This window comes from Monodelphis domestica, chromosome 4 (assembly GCF_027887165.1).
Source record: "Monodelphis domestica isolate mMonDom1 chromosome 4, mMonDom1.pri, whole genome shotgun sequence".
NCBI lineage: Eukaryota > Metazoa > Chordata > Mammalia > Didelphimorphia > Didelphidae > Monodelphis > Monodelphis domestica.
Window position 1 is genome coordinate 389,347,247 of NC_077230.1, and position 21,270 is coordinate 389,368,516.

General features: G+C 40.5%; 1 protein-coding gene across 4 annotated transcripts in view; it reads left to right on the forward strand.

The window, feature by feature from the left end:
• CAPZB (capping actin protein of muscle Z-line subunit beta) overlaps positions 1-21,270 on the forward strand; it is a 161,104-nt gene that overhangs the window by 56,652 nt on the left and 83,182 nt on the right. For all 4 annotated transcript variants that reach the window (XM_056795691.1, XM_056795690.1, XM_056795688.1 and 1 more), the window contains exon 2: positions 17,102-17,191. In XM_056795691.1, coding sequence (XP_056651669.1) covers positions 17,102-17,191 — 90 coding nt within the window. The remainder of the gene's footprint in view (positions 1-17,101; positions 17,192-21,270) is intronic.

The following is a 21,270-nucleotide window of genomic DNA, read 5'->3' on the forward strand; positions in this document are numbered from 1 at the left end:
GAGCTACACAGACCACTTTATTTCTCCTGTTCCTGAATAGTATTGGGTTATAAAACCAACCCCTTTAAATTTGCTAATTAGTTTCTAGGTGTTACCTGTTCCGGATCATGATTTCTTTGGCTGTACCCCTCCCTCCAAATATAGAAGCCCCAAACTGGGACTTTTAAGGCCCTCCACAGAATACCTCTTTCATGGCTTTGTTGTGTGTGCTCCAGTCTTGACATTTTTGCTCCTAGTCTTGCCAGGGTAATTCTCTGAAGTCACCCAAAGTCAGAGAACTGAAATTCCCAGAATGGTATATTCAACATGGTAAGTGATTCAATGCTTAATTGCCACTGTTATAGACAGAAAGCATAAAGAAACTAATAGTAGATGACTTTATCAAGTACTTTTCCATATGTAGCCCTTTACAAGCACAACCTCATTTAAGGCCCACAGTCACTCTCTTTGAAGGAGGTTGTCAACATGGAATCTAGAAACCCCAAACTTGTTGCCTAATAAGATCTGACAAACCCCAAGTTTTAGGACTAGCTGATAAGCTGGAGATTCCAAAGCTTGGACTGGTTTCCCTGTTCCCATGAGCATCCACCCTGAAGGGAATCTCAGGCTAGCAGTTTCAAACTGAATAATGGACCCTGAGGTAAATGACAATCCCAATTAGGTGGGGCTAAGCAAAGCTGAGGGCCTCTTTTTGCCTTTCGAAGCTTCTCCCATTGTACCATCATCCCCTTTGAGGATAGAACTCAGGTTCTATCCTCAAAGGACAGAACTTCAGCTTATGAGACTAACTGTGCTAAGAAGTCACTCAGTTTTGCTTAGCCCCACCTAACTGGGATTGTCATTTACCTTAGGGTCCATTATTCAATCTGAAACTGCTAGCCTGAGATTTCCTTCAGGATGGATGCTCATGGGAACAGGGAACCAGTCCTAGCTTTGGAGTCTCCAGCTTATCAGCTGGTCCTAAAACTTGGGGTTCATCAGATCTTACTAGGCTACAAGTTCGGGGTTTCTAGATTCTATGTTGACAAGGTAGATATTAAAAGTATCACATCCATTTCGCAGATGAGAGCTGAAATGATTTTCCCCTTGGATACAACTAGGAAAAGTCAGAACATAGAGAAAACTTCAGTTCTAATAATTCATTGGTCAGAATTCCAGTAGAGTATTTTTAAGTCAGGAAGGACATGAAAAGATAAGATTTAGAGCTGGGGGAGGGTCTTGAGAACAAAGAATGTTAGAACTGAGAGAGTCTTTAGAACATAAAATGATTGATCCTAGACAGTAGAATGACCATCAGACATGGAAGAAATATTAGAGTTTCCACTATCATTTAATTCACCTACTTTATTTTACAGAGGAAGAAATTAAAGACCTGAAGAGGCATGTGTTATTCGCTTTACTTACCATTCACATTGTCAACTTGGAATCTAGAAACCCCAATCTTGAACCCCAAGTTTGTAGCTGTGCGGTCTGAAGACCTCAAGTTTGACCTTGTCACATGAGAATTTCTTTATCCAGAGGGAAATCCCAGACTTAGAGTTTCAGACTAACAATAAGCCTAAAGTACCTTAGGTGGAGCTAGCAGTCTCAGTCAGATGGTTAAGTACCTTTTTTTGTTGTCCTAGTAGGTTTTCCTATTGCGTCAAAGTTCTTTCTCTGGTAACCTAGCCTTTGGCTGAATCTTTCCCTTTTGTGTCCATTGTAAAGCATCAACCTCTCCCTAATAATCCCAAACTCTTCATTTCTTTGTAACCATTTTAAAGCCAATCAACTATACACCTATCCTCAGTTCCCCAAGAGGTATATAAGTTCCCCAACTTTCATGGTTCCTTGGAGCCATCCTCTAGTGACACTCCCAGGGATCAGTAGCCAGAGTAACCAGAGCTTTGGTCTGTGTGTGGATTTTAGCATATGACTCTGTGGACGACTAAGGATTGTACCACATCCCTCTCCTAATTAAAGACTTGGTTTTTCTGACTATTTAGTAGTTCTGTGTTGGTTTTTTTTTCCAGTTTAACAACACAAAAAAAATGGCTCTTGACTCTAAGGACTTTGATTTCATTTTCAGTGAACTGGGGTGTGGGTTAAGAGGAGACATCAGAAGAGAGGAAAGACTCTAAGCTCAGAGGGTAATGTCCCACAAAGGATTTATTGAGCTCATCCGATCTTCATCCAGCACCCAAAGTCCAAAGCCCAAGTCCTCTTTTATAGGATCTTGACATAACCCAGATTGCCTCATTCTCTGCCCTTCAGAGACGTCCATTATGGTATCATCTGTGTCAGCAACAGCCAACTGAGATTCACTTCATTTCAAGAAGCTCTTGTCACATAACCTGTGCATTCCTCATAGCAGCAAACAAAACCACAAGTCCCTGATCTCAAAGAGGGGCATGAAATTATTTGTAGAGATAAGTAGACAAGAAGAAGGAGACTACTGCAAACTCAGGCACTACCTATACAAAGTCACAGAGGTGGGGAAACAATATTGGGTCTGACTGAGATTGTAGAATTGTGGCTGTGATAATGATGGTGGTGGTGAGGACAAGAGAAAACCAATCTGGGAGTAATTCATGTATGAATTGTTTACTGAGGACTCAAGTGGCCCAAAGCATGGAAATTGCCCTCTAAGAGTGCATGCTCTTATTGGGATGGCAGGATATAGACCTTAATAGAGATCACAAAATTGTGTATCCCAAGTGGTACAGATGGTATCTGGATGTAACTATAGCAACAAGCTTCAGGGCAGATGGATGCATCCAGATCTGTTCACACTTAAGACTTGGGAGCATTCACTCCAGGACTGAAAGTGACTGTTAAAAGTTGTCTAGTCTTAACAAGTCCATTTCACATAGAAGGAAACTAAGGCTTAGAGGGGCAACATTACTTGCCCACAGTATCCAGGTGACATTCTGGCAGAGTGAGAACTTCACCAGTATGTCACTTGTGCATTTTAGGGGCCAGTTTCTCTGTTTGGCTTTTTGTTCTCCTTCCTCTTCACATACTAGGCTGTTGTCACCTATTCTTGGGAAGTCTTTGTTCTGTATCCTAGGGGATATAATCCCCTTTTGTTTTCTTGGCACTCAAAGCACAACAATGATTTATTTATTGTTATTTATTGAGTGATATGTAATTATGTATGTATGCAGGAAAGTAAGGCAGACTGGGTCTACCTTTCTGGAACTCTTGCAGTTTAGGTGTAGAGATGAGTCCTATGTAAAAATGATAATAGCCAAATTGAAGTGTAGTGTAAATCTTGAACACATGGTATAAACAATGCCCTCCTGAGCCTTTTTTTCCTCCTTTGCAAAATGATGGAATTGTCCTTGATGGTGGTAAAGGTTTTTACAAATGAAGAAAGCTCTGGCCTAGCTCCTGAAGGTTTGAGGAAATCAGAAGCAGAGTGGCAGCTGTTGGGTGGTAAGGATGAATGAATAAATAGTATTCGTAAAATTGGAGGAAAGAGATGAGGCAGGTCTCTTGGCATATGGAATAACTAATAACATTAGAAAGATAAATTGGCCTTGGAGATGAAGGATCTTGAATGTGATCTAGTGCTCTGTGACTTTCTGAGAAGGCAAAGAAAAAAGTGTGTATACCCAAAAAGGCAATGGATATACTCTTGTTTCTTTTTATTTCACTTGGTATCTCAATTCATGGAAATCTTCCCAGTATCACAGAATTTTTCATATTTTTTGTATTATCTTAGTCCAAGTTTCCCTTGTGGTTCATTTCCCATCTCTTCTAGTGATACTGGGTTTTTCCATAGATTTGGTTTGACCTGGCCAGCTATAGTTTAATTTGGGTCTCTAACTTTCTCCACCAGAGGGATAGGCTCTTTTAGAACCATGATCCATGAAATTTCAGTGCTTTTTATGGAATGAGTAATATTCCATTCAAGCTACTCATCTAAATGATTATTTTTACTTAAGGCCCATTTTGACCACATTCCTTTTTTTTTTTAACCCTTTTCTAATGAGTTCTCATGGGTAAAATCTGTTAGGGAAAGATTATAATTAGGGATGCAGAGAGTCAGTACCTAATTCTCTTAGCATTCTGCATTGGACTTTTTTTTGTGAATCTCAGCTGATGCCCCCTTTTCTTTCCCTCAGCACATTTCTTTGAAGGAAGACTTAGATTTTGTTAACAGATTTTGAGCACAAATGCATCTGTAGTTCGTGTACAGAGTAGCTGTCCCACCTCTCTCCTTTCTCTAGCACCTTCTCCCAAATCATCAGAGAAGATACTTAGGCTAGAGTGTTTTTCCTGGCATTGCCCTGAATAGACCTGCTCTGACTAGATGCAAAAACAGCTAGGTGAAAAGAAGATAATAATACATTTATAAGACACCTAGCTTTGTGCCTGTAGAGAAGAATTCTATACACATGAGAAAGCCTTTCCCCAAAAGGATGGATCGTTTCCTAGAAGGAAGAGGCATGTTCACACATAGGTAAAAATACAGCATAGAGACAGATAACAATTGGAAAAAGCAAACACTAGAGATGGGGAAGGGGAAGGGGAAGAAAGAGTCAGAAATATCTTAGAACTTGTCTAGTTTCTCTGTCTCATCTCTTTTTATTGAGGAGGAAATGGAGAGCCAAGAAGGAAATGACTTACAAAAGGACTCACATAGCTACTTAATGGCAGAATTGAGATTAGAAAAGAATTCTAGGACAGCCTAGTCTTCCAAACCTCAGAATTAACATTTTTTAAAATATCTATTAAATTTAACATGGCAATACCAACACTGCCCAGCTCATTTGCTCTCTTTTGAAGACAAGTGATTTTTCAAGAGATGCTCATGTGAGACTTGCCTGGCTAAATCTGGTGGTTATTCTGAGTACAAGTCTGACTTATGTCTTATGGGTTAGGGTGGGCAAACCCCCAAAATCCCTAAACCAGATCAAGTGAAACTCCTGGGTGGAGTGAAGAGAGCATATAGGATTTTGAGTGAAGAGTGTAAATTCTAGCTGCATTATTTACTAACTGTGTGACCTTTTGGGCAAATCATATATACCTTTCCAGGCCACAGCTTCCTCAACTAAGAAGGTGCTGGATTAGGTCATGAAATAGATCTAGAGCTGGATGTAACCTGATATCTCAGCTAATTTAAAGTCTTCTTTTTTACAGATGAAGAAACTGAGGCCCACAGAGGTTAAATTATTGACCTCTAAGGTCTCTTTTAGTGCTAAAGTCTATGAGGTATAGATTAATTGTTATAACTACTGGAAAGCAACTTTCCTTCTCTTTTTGCTGAAAATAATATTTAATTTCTTGTTTGTCTTGAAATGATGTTCATGTTTAACAAAGATAGTTCATAAGAGCTAGCTTTTACTTAGGGTGTTAAAATTTGCAAAGTATTTTTAGAGTGATCCTCACAACAACCCTTTAAATTGAAGGATGGGTATAATTATCTTCATTTTACACAAGGAGAGACCGAGGCAAGAAAGATTGTGACTTGTGGGGGTTACATAAAGCCAAGAAGTGTTTGAGGCAGTATTTGAATTCAGGTCTTCTTAAATCCCAAGTCCAACACTTTCCCCACTGTGCCACCTAGCTGCTAGCTAATGGGAAGTTAGTTACTGAACCTGTTAGCTGATTTAGTTCTTGTAATATTGAAAAGCTACAGGCTTGTAACAGGTAGAAGCCTGTGAAGGTAAAAACAGCCAAAGTGTCCAGCCAGAGAAAACTTTCTTTTAAAGGAAACAAATGCTATAATTGGAGACCAGCAAACAGGGCATCCTTACAGGAAATAGAGTAAAGAGAGACACATTCCAAGTTGAAATTTCTCTTGGCGATTTGTTTTTTTGAGGTCCCTGTGTTTTCTCAGTCCTTCAAAGCAACCAGATTGCTCCAGGATTTCATGTTTCCTTCTGCTCCTCCCTTAGGAGTGCTTTCTTGGACTTTGTTGCAAGTGCAGGGAAAGTGCTGTAATGTCAAGGAAACATGAAACTCATTAAGGCCCCACAGCCTCCTAAAACTTTGGCGTAGACCAAGTGGCTCAGTTTTGTGGGAGGGAAGAGGCATTCTGTTGAATTTCATTATGGCAGATTCTCAAGTTTGGAGGAGAATATGACTATACCATCTTCCCTTTGTCTCCTCCCCTCCCCCCCATCACCCCACTCCCCTATCCTGTCACTTCTGGGCAGTTCTCATTTCTAATTAATTTTCCCTCTCTTCAGCTTAAATTGGCCTCTTTACAGCTTCCACTTCTATTTGCCCCCCAGTCATGCCCCCTAGCCCAGGGGTCAAGTTTAATCCATCTTCCCATAAAGGTCCTTGAACACAGGTATCATATATCTCCCCTGAATTTTTTCTTCTCTAAGCTAAATCTACCCTTTCCTTCATCCAATCCTTATATGACATGGACTTTAGAAATGTTACCATGCTGCTTGTCCTTTTCTGGACATGCTGTACCTTATCAGTATCCTCCTTAAATGCCCAGAACTACAAATAATATTTAAATGAGTTCTTTCTTGTTGTTGAGGGCATAGTCCAGTGGGACCTTTCTACTTCTAGAAACTATGCTTGTCTTAATGCAGCCTGACATGACATTAGCATTTTGACTTCTCTTAGATTCATAAGTTGAAGATAAGGGAGTTTTCTTCCCTGGAAATACCCTGTCAAAATGAAAACCACAGGTCAGGCCCAATACTGACCCACTACTTAATCCTTATTTAAAAAATATATCTATTTCCCAGTTATATATATATATATATATATATTTTTTTTTTTGAGAGGGTAGCTGAGTAGCTCAGTGGATTGAGAGCCAGATCTAGAGATGGGAGGTCCTGGGTTCAAATCTGGACGCAGACACTTCCCAGCTGTGTGACCCTGGGCAAGTCACTTGACCCCCATTGCCTAGCCCTTACCACTCTTCTGCCTTGGAACCAATACACAGTATTGATTCCAAGATGGAAGGTATGGGCTCAAAAAAATAATTTTTTTTACATTCATTTTTTAAAATTGTGAGTTCCAATTCTCTCCCTCTTGTCCTTTCTTCCTCCTTGAAAAGGCAAGCAATTTGAGACCAGTTATACCAATGAAATCATGCAAAACCAGTTTACATATTAGACATGTGCTTGCTTCTACTTTTTCATTTTGAAATTCAGATGTCTTGGACTAGAATATAGCTAAATATCTTATTTGTTTTATCTCCCATCTATGGAACCCTCCCCATTTATAGTTTAAATTTTTAAAGCACTTTGCTTAAGATACTATGTGAGGCAGGCAGGGCAGAGATAATATTATATACATTTTATTTCGAGAACCAAAAAGGGACCTTAGTGTTCATCTACTTTTTTAGATCTTTTGTTTTACATATGAGGAAATTGGGGTCTAAATCTTTGTTTATATATGAGGAAATTGAGGCACAAATCTTTGTTCATCTCCATTTCCATGCTCTTTGAGGCACTTGGATTTCACTGATAAACTGGAGAGAGCATCCACAGAAAGAGGGTCACTAGAGAGATGGAAGGTCTCAAACTCATGACATATGGGCAGCTGGGAGCCACAGTGGAGAGAGTATTGGGCCTGGAGTCAGAGAGATCCCATCCCAGATACATATCAACTGTGCAATCCTTGAGCAAGTCACTTCTGTTTGCCTCCATTTCCTCCTCTCTAAAATGAAGATAATGATAGCATGTACCTCCTTGGTTTTTAAGGATTAAATGAGAAAGTATTGCTTGCTGTAGGGGAGGTGGGAGGAAGAGAGAGGAAAGAGGGATACAGTTTGAATCCTTACAGAATCCATACAGAAAACTTATGTGGAAATTTATCACATGTAATTGGTTAAAATAAAATATTTTTATAATAAAAATGAGATAATCATTGTAAAACACTTAGCACAGTGTCTGGCACATAGTAAAAACACTATGAAATGTTAGCAGCTATTAATTGAAAGAACTAAGAGATTGAACCTGGAGAAGATAGGGGAGGGGGGGTGCACCTGACAACTATCTTCAGCTATGGAAAGCTGTTACTTCCAAGAGATATTGTCCTGCTCACACTGAACAGGCAGATCTAGAAGCAATAAGGGAGTTGTAGAGAAGCAAATTTGGGAGACAGTGGGTTGGTATCTCAGAGGGCATCTTCTCTTAAAAAGCATTTGGATTAGATGATTTGAGATTTTAAAATTGAGAGATGCTGTGATTTGGGCATTGATCCTTTCACTAGCAGAAATACCAGCTTCTCTCCATCTTAGTAGAGAGTTTTCTATATTGCTATGGATGAAAACTTTCACAAAGTTGTGACTCTTCTCATATTGAACTCCAAATTTAGGCTTTTTAGGCCCTAGATGTCAGGTATGGTGATTCTTAAATCTTACTTGAATGGCCCTAACCTCTTTTTTGGCCTGTAGTCTCACCTCTCACACCTTCTTGCAAACATCTCCAACTAAGTGTCCCATAGACTTCTTAAACTCAGAAAAGTGGATTCATTATCTCTTCTTGGAGCCCTTTTCTCTTCCAGACTTCTCTATTCTTGGAGAGGGCACCACCATTCTTTTCATCTCTCAGGACTGCAAAGTAGCCATCATCCTGGCTCCCTCTCCTGTGTCCATATCTCCTATAATAACTGCTGCCTCCCCGCCCCAGCCCCCAGGGCAGGCTCATCACCTCATACTTGGACAATCATAACAGCCTGCCTCAAGTCTTTCCCTGCTCCAATTGACCCCTAAAATGATTTTCCTCAAATATCATATGACCATGTCTCCCTGCCACTTCTAGCATCAAATACAAAATTTTCTGCTGTTCAGAGACCTTTGTAATTTAGCCCTTTCCCCCCTCCTCCTACCTTTCTAGTCTTCTACTCTGATCTAGTGATACTGGCCTCCTTGTTTTCCTTGAACAAGAAACTCACATCTCCACATGTTGGCTCTGGGCATTTCATCTAACTACCCCCCTCCCCCCAATGCCCTGAATGTTTTCCTTCCTCATCTCTGCCTTTCAGCTTCCTTGACTTCCTTCAAGTGATTGGTGAGAAATTGGTGGGAAGAATAATGGGTAGCATGGCTGAAGCCAATTTAGGAAGAGTGGGCAAGGTCAAGTATGTATTGGTTAGGGCAGTAGGGCCTCAGAGTGGCAATTTCCCAGTTGAAAATGTTATATCCTCCTAGACAAGAGTCTCTGGTCTGTGGCTTAAGGGGACCAGGGGCAGAGGGGTCTACTATAAGAGAAAAGGTCCTTACTTATTAGAGGTATTTTCCCCCCAAATTAGAATGGACTGTCCTGAAATGGGCACCCTCTTACCAGAGATCTTTAGCTAAAGGCTGAGTATAGTGGGGGGAGGGAGTTGTTGTGTAGGACACTTTATATTGGATGGTCCAATTCTAGGGTTCTCCAGTGCCTTATCAGTGTGCTGTGGTGGGCTCTGGCCCTTGAGGGTAGGAGAGAACACACAGACCAGAACAGGCACAAGGTTGCTGGGTGGAGTCTCTGTATTTATCCATGCCCCCTGAATGGGAATCCAAGGAGCCTGGAAGAAAAAGGCCAAATGACATGGCTTTTTATATAAATGCCTCCACCACCACTACCACCTCCCCACCCCCTACCCCCAGTTTCTTTTTAACTCAGGTCATAAAGTGGAGCTTTCTCTTTCCATTTGAAATATTTGCATTGGCAAAAGCTTGATTTTATCCTAAATCTTCCTGTGTTCTTTCAGGTTTATTAATTTGTACTGTCTGCAAAGTTATCACAAAGATCCTTCCCTTATAGTTCCATCCCTCAAGCCCCTACTGTAGATAACTTGGTCTAATCCATCTTGTTGTAAATCTCTTTAGGGGGAAGTTTCATTAAAATAAGCCATCTTACATGTGAAGAAATCCTCTCTTATCCCTGTCTCTATTGGCCAAGGGCCACCACCCTAATCCAAATCAGCTTTTTCCATGATTTGGAAAAAGAGAAAGTTAAGAATTTTTTAGCAGAGGCCCAGCTTCCATCTCCCACTTTTTGTTGTTTGGAAAGGTCTCTCCAGGCTTCTCCCCATAGCTGGGGATGGTTGATGTTATAGAATTGGTGTGCACTGCTTATGAGTGCTGTCATTTAACAAAGTGGAGGGATTAGTCACTTTTGGTACATCAGAACAAGGAGGAAAAAATGGCCCAGGACATCTGTGGAATATTAGTGGCTAGACAATGGGAATCTAACTGCCTTCTACCTCCCAACTTCTTGTGCACTTGACTTCTTATACACTAGGACAGGACTTTATCCCATTTTAATTTCTTCTAAGATTCTCTTGTACTGGGAGCAGCTGGGTAGCTCAGTGGATTGATAGCCAGGCCTAGAGATGGGAGGTCCTAGGTTCAAATCTGGCCTCAGACACATCCCAGCTGTGTGACCCTGGGCAAGTCACTTAACCCCCATTGCCTAGCCCTTACCACTCTTCTGCCTTGGAGCCAATACACAGTATTGACTCCAAGACGGAAGGTAAGGGTTTAAAAAAAAAAAAGATTCTCTTGTACTATTCTGTCAACATCTTTTTGGATCCCCTTCTGGTATCCATTATAGTAGCTATCCCAGCCTCAGATCAATGTTTCATCTATAGTGTTAATTAACTCTTCTCTTGAGTCCCTGTATGTGTGAAAGCACTTCATCACAGGATATGAATCATTCTGTGAGGTTCTCTAGTATGGAAGAATTAGGTTCAGGGTTGTCAGATAGGTGCAGAACTTTCAAGTGTGCTTATGGTGCCTAAAAAAAAGTCTTGACTTTTTTTTAATTAATTAATTAATTTTTTGATAAAACCTTACCGTTAATAAAAACTTACCTTCTGTCTTGGAATCAATACTGTGTATTGGTTCCAAGGCAGGACTAAGCAGTGGGGGTCAAGTGACTTGCCTAGCCAGGGTCACACAGCTGGGAAGTGTCTGAGGCCAGATTTGAACCTAGGACCTCCTGTCTCTAGGTCTGGCTCTCAGTCCATTGAGCTACCCAGCTACCCCCCCAGTCTTGACCTTTAAAAAAATTTTTAATTAAAAAAATAATTTATTACCAGTATCTGAGCCTTTAAGTGACTTGCCCAGGGTCACATAGCTAGGAAGTATCTGAGGCCAAATTTGAATCCAGGACTTCCTGTCTCTAGGTCTAGCTTTCAATCCACTGAGCTACCTGGCTGCCCCCACCACATTAAAAAAAAATTAACTTTTTCATGGGTTGTCCATCAACTGGGGAATGGCTAAACAAGTTGTGTTTATGATTGTGATGGATTACTATTGTTCTATAAGAAATGACCAGCAGGATGATTTCAGAAAAATCTTGAAAGAACTGATTGCAAAATGAAGTGAGCAGAACCAGAAGAACATTGTACACAGTAACATCACTATTTATTTGATGAAAAATTGTGGATGACCTAGTTATTCTCAGCAATGTAGTGATCCATGACAGTCCCAGAAACTAATGCTCAAAAGTGCCCTCTGCCCTCTGACAAAGTACTGATAGTGACTGAATACACACTGATACATACTATATTTTGCTTTCCTTTTGCTTTCCTTTTTTTTCATTTAATAGCTCTTCCACTTAATGACTGATATGGGAAAATGTTTTATATAATAGCACATGTAAAATCTTAGATTGCTTATAGTCTCAAGGTGGAAAGGGGTGTAAGAAGGGAGAGAATTTGGGACTCAGAATAAAAAAAAATGTTTAAAAATTGGTTTTAAATGTAATTGAAGAAAAATAAAATATTTTTAAAATTATGCTGTTCATCATTTCTTATGGTGTAGTTGTATTCCATCACAATTATATACCATAATTTGTCCAGCCATTCCCCAATTGATGGACATCCCCTCAGTTTTTAAGTTCTTTGTTACCACAAAGAGAACTGCTATAAATATTTTGAAACAAACATTTTTTTTTCCTTTTTCCATGATCTTGGGAAACAGACCCAGTTGCTGGGTCTAAGTTTTGTACAGTTTTGTAACTCTCTGGGCATAATTCCAAATTTCTCTCCAAAATGGTTAGATTACTTGACAGTGTATCAGTGTCCCCATTTTTCCACATCCCTTCCAACATTTGTCATTTTGCCTTCTTATTTTAGCTAATTTAAATAGATGTGAGATGATTATCTCAGAATTGTTTTAGTTTGTATTTCTCTAATCAAGTGACTTAAAGCATTTTTTGGTAAACCTCTCTATATGGCTGCCCCAATCTTATAACATTTTAAATCATGAAAATAATCACATTAACTTATCAGTAGCTCCCTCTCAAAATTAGATGTTTATATGGACCATTCAGTGCTTAAGAAGAAAGTTTAGTTATATACTTTTGAGAGCACAGAGCCAATTGATTGGAGAGCAGTGGGGTAGCTGGTATAGAGTCAGCCTAAGCCCAAGAATAGAAGGAATGAGTCAGTACAACCAGACCTGCCTGGAAGGAGACAAAAAAAAAAGGAAAAAGGGAGCATGTAACTCTTCTGTACATCATAGCATAGCTTCATAATAGATGTTCATGAAACCATCAAGAAAAAAAAGCTTGTTTAGCTTCTTCTAGTTAACACTATAAGGGCCTGGAAATTAAATATACTTCAAACTGCATCAGTTAACTGTAGTTTTAAAAAGCCCACAAAACAAGAAAACTAGAGATATTAAGATGAACATTTTTATTTCAAAACAAAATTATAATTTTGCATTAATTGATCTGCCTGGTTCTTCTGTTAAGAAGGCAAGAGAAGTGTAGAATGTAAGTATGATATTAGAAAAGGCATGTAGAACACTTTGGCAAGTAACAGAAAATTAATGAAGATATTCTGAAGATGCAAGGAAGTACAGATACCCCCTTCTCCCTTTTCCTCCAAATTACCTTGACTGTTCCCCTATCGGAGAATATAGGGTCTTTGTTAGCCTTTGTTTCTTAGGCTATATTTCACTCGGTATCTGTATCTCACTCTCAACAACCTGACTTGTAGATTTTTAAGAGACCCATAATGCACTGTGTCTTTTAGTCATAAACATTCTTTTCCTCTCCCTCCCTACCAAAGCCTAGCCTAGAGGATACTCTGATAGAGACTCAGGATGAACCAGAGGGACCTCAAAGGTTAAAGGATTCTTGCTTTTGCCACTGTCTCCCAGGGCCTCTTGATGGGGTTTTGAGTATTTCGATGGGCACGAGTCATCCAAAGGGAATGTCTGTATTTGGTCTTGCTGAGGCATCTCTCTCCATGCATGGTTGTAATCATGGCTGCTCTCCCCAGAGGGAGAGCTGGAGTACAATCAGTCAGTGGGAGAAGTGCTTAAAACAATGATTATTAATCCAGAATGTGCAGTTTTCCCCATACGACCTCTAGACAAGCAGTGTGGGTTGGTTTGGGGTTTGTCTGAGAGTTCTTCAGCTAATAGCCCTGGAGCACAGTTTGTTCCTGAACACGTGGCAGAAAATAGATTGAACTTTTTTTCTTTTTAGGAAGAATGTAAATTTATTTACTTTTTAAATTAATTTATTTAGTCAATTTAGAACATTATTCCTTGGTTACAATAATCACATTATTTTCCTCCCTCCCCTCTACCCACCCTTCACTCAGCTGATGCGCAATTTCATTGGGTATTACTTGTGTCCTTGATCAGAACCTATTTCCATGTTGTTGGTGTTTGCATTAGGATGTTCATTTAGAGTCTACCTCCCCAGCCATATCCCCTCGACCCATGTGATCAAGCAGTTGCAAAAACAAACTTTTTAATCCCCTGAGCATATTAATTGTTTGCCTGCAGATAGATGACAGATTAGTTCTATCTCTTAATACAGGCCAGTCTGGACTCCTTTTATGAGTAGTTGGAATTACTGTCGGAGTTTTAGAGAAAATCCCACCCATGTTTCTGACAAACTAAGCAGAGAAAAGGGTTTGTCCACTCCTAGGTCAGAAGAGCCTGGGAGGAGGATGTTCCCATTTGCCCATGATTCTATGAACTCATCCTTGAGGAGCCTCATCCATCTGCCCCTCCCGTTAGCCCAATTATGCAGCTCCCATCCATGTCCCTTATAGGCTTCCTGCACAGAATCTTCTTTACCCCTCACAGGCTCCTTTTTCACATCATTCTGTATCATTAGCTCATTGTTGGTTCCAACTATCTTTCTCTGAATGATGAAGAATAGCTAACCTTTCTGTGGGGTGTTTTCCATGAGAATGAGCCAGACTGCAACCTTGTGACCTAGTTTAGCTCTTAATCCTTTCATTCTGAGATTACCTTCCTATATCTATTCTGTATATGTCTGGTATGGACCTAGTTATTTACATGTTGTTTCTTCCATTACCATGTGAGCCCTTTGAGGAGAGGGACTATTTCTGCTCTCCCTTGTATCTCAGATGTTTGCATAATGTCTGGCATATCATAAGTACTTAATAAATGCTTGTTGACCTGATTTGATATGTTTGGATAGGAGGAACCTCAGAGGAAATGAGGTTACTGAGTTATGACAGCAGAGGGAGGATCAGAAAGGGACAGTGGGGAACAAAGGAGTATTTTGGCTCCCTGACAGTGAGTTCGGGGATATAATAAAGTGAAGCTAACTCTGGAAAGAATAGTAGGAGACAGATAGCGATCTAACATAAAAGGAAGCTAGTTAATTATGTAGCAGAGAGCTGCAGGTACTGTGAAGTTTCCCAAATGCAACATATTAATCATCTCTTAAATTCTGGATTTTGCTAATGTGTCTACACTGCCCATCTGAGGTGTCTGTACTGGATAGGCAGCCACTCATTGGTGTAGTTCATCTGTACATACTCTTATTCCCCATAGTGTGAGTGGACAATCTTTCTGTAGTGTTTTGCACATGGTAAGGACCAAATCTATGTTTATTGGATTATGATGTGTAAATTTCAATTGTCATAACCAGTTTACATATATAGGAATTAAGGCCCAGAAAGGTACATAGAATGCTTATATAGTAGACTCTGGCTTCAAATTCATTGTTCTCTGGAACACTCTGAAAGCTGCAGCCTCCCTTTGAGGGGTAAGGCAGCAAAGCTAAGAATCAGCTCCTGGGGGCACTCCCTCCTGCAGTACATTTTCTTGTACTGAATAAAAAGATTTTTCTTAAGCAATCTTACAAACTCCCTCTTTTATCTTGTATTCCTTAGAAAAATAAAAGTTAAACCTCTACCCAGTCTCCATTGAAATTACTATGAATTCTGAATGAGTGGTCCTAATTTAGTGAGACTCATAGAACTTGCCTTCCTTTTTTCTTTTTTCTTTTAAACCCTTACCTTCCATCTTGGAGTCAATACTGTGTATTGGCTCCAAGGCAGAAGAGTGATATGGGCTAGGCAATGGGGGTCAACACAGGGTCACACAGCTGGGAAGTGTCTGAGGCCAGATTTGAACCTAGGACCTTCCGTCTCTAGGCCTGACTCTCAATCCACTGAGCCACCCAGCTGCCCCCTACGAAAACTTGCCTTCCTGAGCCTCAGTTTCCTTATCTGTAAAATAAAATAAAGTGGATGACTTCTTCCAAGGTCTTTTCCAGCTCTGCATCTATGCACCTAGGATCCTGGAGTTGGGCCAGTATAATCTCTCCTTATTTACAGATGAATGAAGCCCAGTGGGGATTGTGACTCTAGGTTACACAGACAGATGAGAGTAAGGTAGCTTAGATGAAAACCCCCTTCCCAGGACTTTTGCTTTCAAATTCTTTCCATTATGTGTTTCTTCATCTTTATATGGCAAGATTTTCAGAACATATTCTCAGGTTGCTTTCATATAACTTGGAAACATGTTAGTGACTAGTTTAAAGACTTTGAATCCATTTGGTTGGAAGCATTTAGGCTCACTTTAATGTTCTGTGGACAAGAGAAGCATTTAGGCTCACTTTAATGTTCTGTGGACAAGAGAAGGCCTAGGATAGTTGGGGAGGACTTCACAGGGCACAGGGTTATTGGCAAGACATGGGGCAAAACAGCTCACTCTGTTTTTTATTACCTTACCTTCCATCTTAGAATCAATACTGTATTTTGATTCCAAGGCAGGAGAGTGGTCAGGGCTAGGCAATGGGGTTTAAGTGACTTGCCCAGGGTCACACAGGAAGTGTCTGAGGCCAGATTTGGGCCCAAGACCTCCCATCTCTAGGCCTGGCTCTCTCAATCCACTGAAGTTCACTTCTTTCAGAGTTAATTTCTTCATCTGTAATATGGGAACAGGAGAGGATTGTATGATAAATGCTTTCTTAGGATACTTCCAGCAAAGTCATAATCTATGATCCCATGAAATCCCAGCTATTCAAATCCAGCTTATGCTACCCCTAGGAAAGCAAGGTGGGGAATTTGGTTTTAGAATTCTATATTCAAGTGTCAAGGTTTGGAATGAATAAGGGATTGTCCTGGAAATCATTTTGGACATGGCCACTGAGATTTTAATACCAATTTTGCCTCATATGCCATGTCTATGCAAGCCTACCTTGGTAATATTTTGATCCATTTCTAGAAACCACCTGTAATTTGAGCCCTTTTTTATCTTGATGTTCCATAATTCATGGTTATATATCCCCCTATGAAGGACTTTTATAGTGATGTGCCTTTATGACCATCTTGGGTCATTGAAAGAACTGTATGGTTTCTCAGATGGGATTTCTCTGGGCATTCTGTTCTGGGCCTGGCAACTTATCTCTCTGCAGCTCCTTTCAAGGATATTCCTACAAACTCAGTGAAATACCTGTCTAAGTACACTTCACAAGACTTGACATTTTTCATCCATTTTGTTTTATATACACACACACACACATGTTAAGCAAAATAAATAGGCGTATTGGCCATTTCTGAAAAGAGATGTCTCAAAGGGGGGTGATTTTATTACTTCCATCTTAAATTTAATATTTGCTATATATTAGACTATATATTATGTGTGTATATATATATATATATTAGACTATGCTATATGTTAAACTATATAACAGAAGTTTGGGATTTCATAGATACTCTTTTTGTTCTTTATATATTGAGATGTTCATGTTTGTTGATGATTTTTTAAAGTTCATAAATAGAAAAATTAAAAATCCAAGGCTCATTTCTTGAGTAGATTCTATTTCTAATGTTTGGGGTTATTTTTATGTTAGCTATTACAATTATCATTGGGCTATTATTGTTTGTTTTCATATTGATTTTGCTTCTGTCTTTCCTTTCTCAGAGTGACCAGCAGTTGGATTGTGCCTTGGACTTAATGAGGCGTCTGCCTCCTCAACAAATCGAAAAAAACCTCAGCGACTTGATTGATTTGGTAAGCGCCTGGCTTCAGGACCTTTCAGTGTTCCTCAGTCAATGGTCTTTTACTCTAGGGAACCAGTCTGCTATTAGCAAAGGTGGGAAATTCTTCCACTCAGGGGACAGAGTTTGAGATTGGGGAAAAGGAGCTTTGTGGCAAAAAAAGTAACAGAATATGGCCTGACCAAATCAAAACAGAGCTCCAGAAGCAGGTGAGAGGAGAGATCAGAGGATGGCTTTGACAAGACGCAGACTGCTGGGCCAGTCAGCAACATGGAAGCAGATTTACCAGTGTAAGGATAATTTTAGCATTGTGACCTAAACTATTATTTAATTATTGGTCGCCATGGGATATTCCAAATAGTAAAATACCCAAGTCAGCTGGAAATTATGGTGATTTTAATTAATATAGAGGGAAGGAATTAAGGAGAAGAGAGAGAGAGGAAAAGAGTTAATTTAAACTGCTCCAGCTCAGGCTGAGCCAGGCAGGAGTTAAAGGCCTTGGCCAAGGGGGCTTCCCCTGAGCGTCAAGGGAAAAGAAGTCAGTCTTATCACTCACCAGGAGACGTCTCAAGGAAGCTATCTGAGGGAGCTCCTCCAGGCTCAAGTTCCAGGATCAAACTGGCGCCCAGGCCTGCTCACAGGAAGTCACCAGCCAGATCCACCTCTCCAGGGAAAGGGAGAGCCCGAAGAAAGGAAGTGATGCGCCTTATATAGATGGTTTTACATCACTTTCCTGCATCTTATCTGTACCAATGGTAGCTTAGCTCAACTTAGGACAGACCAAGTGTCTGTCAGCTGTTTCTGCACATGTCTATCAAAATCCATCCTCCTAGATACTTAATCCTTAAGTATGGTTGCAGACATTCCTGACATTGTTAGACTAAGTAGGGTGGAGCAATGTAAGTTCACAAGGCATTCCTGATTCTGTTAGACCAAGTATCTCCATTGTTAAGATCAGGAGATAGCTAAATTAAATCTCCTAAAGTTTGGTCTAAGTAGGGTGGAGTAATTTTAAAGTTCACATCGGTCACCTCTTCTGCTGGACTTGAAGAACTGAGAAAATGCCTCTCCTGAGACTAGACCTCCCATCTTCTAAGCAACTCTACAGTTGAAATTGACTATGATTGAGTGCCTGGCATGTCTGAAGCAATGATTCACACATCTCTTGCCCTCATAAAGCATGCAGTCTTCTAGGAAGACTGCTCACCCATATCACACAGACAAAATAATAAAGGCACATGGCCAATACAATAAAGAAGTAGATGAAAGAATTCTGATATTTATTAAGTGTCTTTTAAGTGCCAGGGACTTTGCTAAACACTGGTGAGAGAGAGAAAAGCGAAAGATGGTCCCTGTTCTTGAGGTATCCATAGTCTTAATGAAGAAGACAACATACAAACATCTCTGAACAGAGAAGCTCTCAACATAACACAAAGGCATGAACATTGAGGGAGTCTGGGACTGGTTTCTTGTAGAAGAGATTTAGATATGGCTTGTCAGAGAATCCAGAAAAGGAGAAGGAGAGCCTTCCAGGCATGGGTAGATAGCCAGTGAGTGAAATGTTTGCATGTAGAAAAGGATTGTTTTGTTTGAGCCACAGCAAGGAGAGTCCAGTGCCACTGAAGAAAGGAGTACATGTGGGGCAGAGTAAGGTGTAGAATGTCTAGAAAGGTAACAGGAAGCAAGCTTAGGCAAGACTTGCAGTGGGTTTTATATTCAATCCTGGATGAGATCAGGAGCCACTGGAGTTTAGAGGAGCAGTGGTGTGTGGGTATGATACAGCCTGGCTGATTGGAGCAGGGAGAGACTTGAGGCAGGCAGACAACCCAGCAGCTATCACAGTAGTCCAGACTTGAGGTGATGAGGTTCTATACCAGGGTGGAAACAGTGTCAGAAGAGAGATGGGGCTGTATTCAGGAAGTTATAGGCATAGAACTCCTGCATTATTAACTTTTGGAAGCAGGGCAGTGGGGCATAATGGAGAGTTATAAGATCCTGAGGCCCATATCTTACTTCCATGGCTCAGGAAACTGAAGTTCAGAAAAATTGGGATTTATCTAAGGTCATCCAGGCAGGGCAGTGAGCATCGTGCTCAGTGCTCTCCTTGCATTCCACTTTATCTCAGATGAGTAAGTCATTTTCTGTTTATGTAAGTAATGTCTATTAGTAGTTTGGATTAAGTACCTACCTTGGCCTAGCTCCCTGTGCTAAGCTCAGAAGTGTGAGGAACTCAAAGTCTGATAGAGGAGACAGTATGCAAACAACTCTGCCCAGATAAACTCTTGAAGACAGGGAAAATGGGAGGAAGGCACTAGCACTGAGAAGGGTTGGAAAAGGCAGGATTTGGGTTGGGACTTGAAGAGAGCCAGAAGACAGATGAAGAGGAAGAGCATTCTAGGCATGAGGGAAGGGCAGAGAAAATACCCAGCCTCAGCCCGGGAAGTATCTTTTGGAGAAGCAGCATAAATCAAGAAACCTGATTTTTTTTTTCCCTGTCAGCCCCAGGTCACTGTTCAGTCTGGGGCATTTGGGGCTCTCCTGGCCTCATCTGTGAATTGAAGCCATTTTGGTCTTAACTACTTAATAGGAATGCTCTAAGGGTGAATGAAATATGGGAAAACTCTTCTTTGTCCAGAATGACCTGAGAACGGGGTACCCTTTGTAATCAAATGCTGTCATTTAACTAAATGTTCTCAGAGACCTTGAACCTGGCTGGGAATTTCTGAAGAAGCAGAATGTGAGAGGGCCTGAACTTGTTTTGAGCACATTTTTAGTCTTCATGTAGAAAGAATTCCAGAACCTTGTCAGTTAAACACAAAGTGTCAATGTACACAGGAAGGAGCATGGTAAAAACAGAGAGATCATTGGCAGAGAGACAGTGAGCATGGACTTGAGCTCCAGCCTGCTCAGGTTGTCTTGATGACCTGGACATGTGACATCTCACCTCTATGGGTCTCACTTTGTTTACAAAATGAGGCAGTTGGACTAGCTGTTTTCTTTCCTCTAAAACAGTCTGTATTCTGAGGTGTGTCCCTTTTGTTCTAAGGTCTCCTTCCCAGGTCTCTCATCCTGTGTTCTAAGAGCCCTCACCTTCAGTAGATCTATTTTGTGTTCATTCTCTGTTGACAAGCAGTGCAACCAGAATAGAAAATAGTCCTTTTTTTTTTAGTCTTTGTCATTAATGTCATCATTATAACTAAACTGGTTATTGAGCTCACTATCTGTTTTATGTTTGGAGTCAATGGGTGTTTACTGTATTTGTGAGCAGGATTTTTGCAGTTAAGTTCATCTGTAGTTTATTCCTTCTTGAATATCCCCCAGTTTAAAAAGTTTATAACTTTTCCCTGAATTCTAAGAGAAGCTTGGAAACCCAAAATAGGTGCCGTTGTTTCGTGTACCCAGTGATTAATAAGATGTTGTAGAATTAGGGAAACTATTTTGTGCAAATTGTAAGCATTCCTCCCATGCACACCTGCCCCCCAAAATGAAGAGGACATTGTTTTTACAACAACAAAAAAATGCTATGGTTTTTAGACAGACAGGAATTTTAGGGACTTGCCAACATTCTCCAGAAAGGAAATGTCATTCCTTAGATGTCTTTGCCAGGAACTGTAGGGGAATTTATCTGGCTTCATTGCAGATGAGTACTGAAGAGAAGCACTCAGCCAGGCCAGGGTGGTCTACTTTCTCTAACCATACCTTTCTTTGCTTGAGCTGGCTTTAGTCTGTATAGTCTTAGGTCCTTGGGAGACTTTAAGGTTTATAGAATATTATTAGGTACATTTTCATTCATCTTCAGTGTAGCCCTATGAATTGGATCCTACAGGCATGAATATCCCCATTTTACATGAGAAAACTGAAGTTTAAAGCTTTGTATGTATGTGTGTCTGTCTCAGTCACTTGGGCACCATGGAAAGTCTTGACTAGGGGACCACTTCCTTTCTCATTGACATGTGTGGGCTTCATCTTGCTTGGGCAGCCAGGTGAGGCGGAAGGAGTGGGCAGCACGCTTGGATCCAGGCTCAGCTCTGCCTCTCTGCATTGCAGATGTCTTTGAGCAAGCATTTCCTACCCTACCCTCCTCCTGTGCCT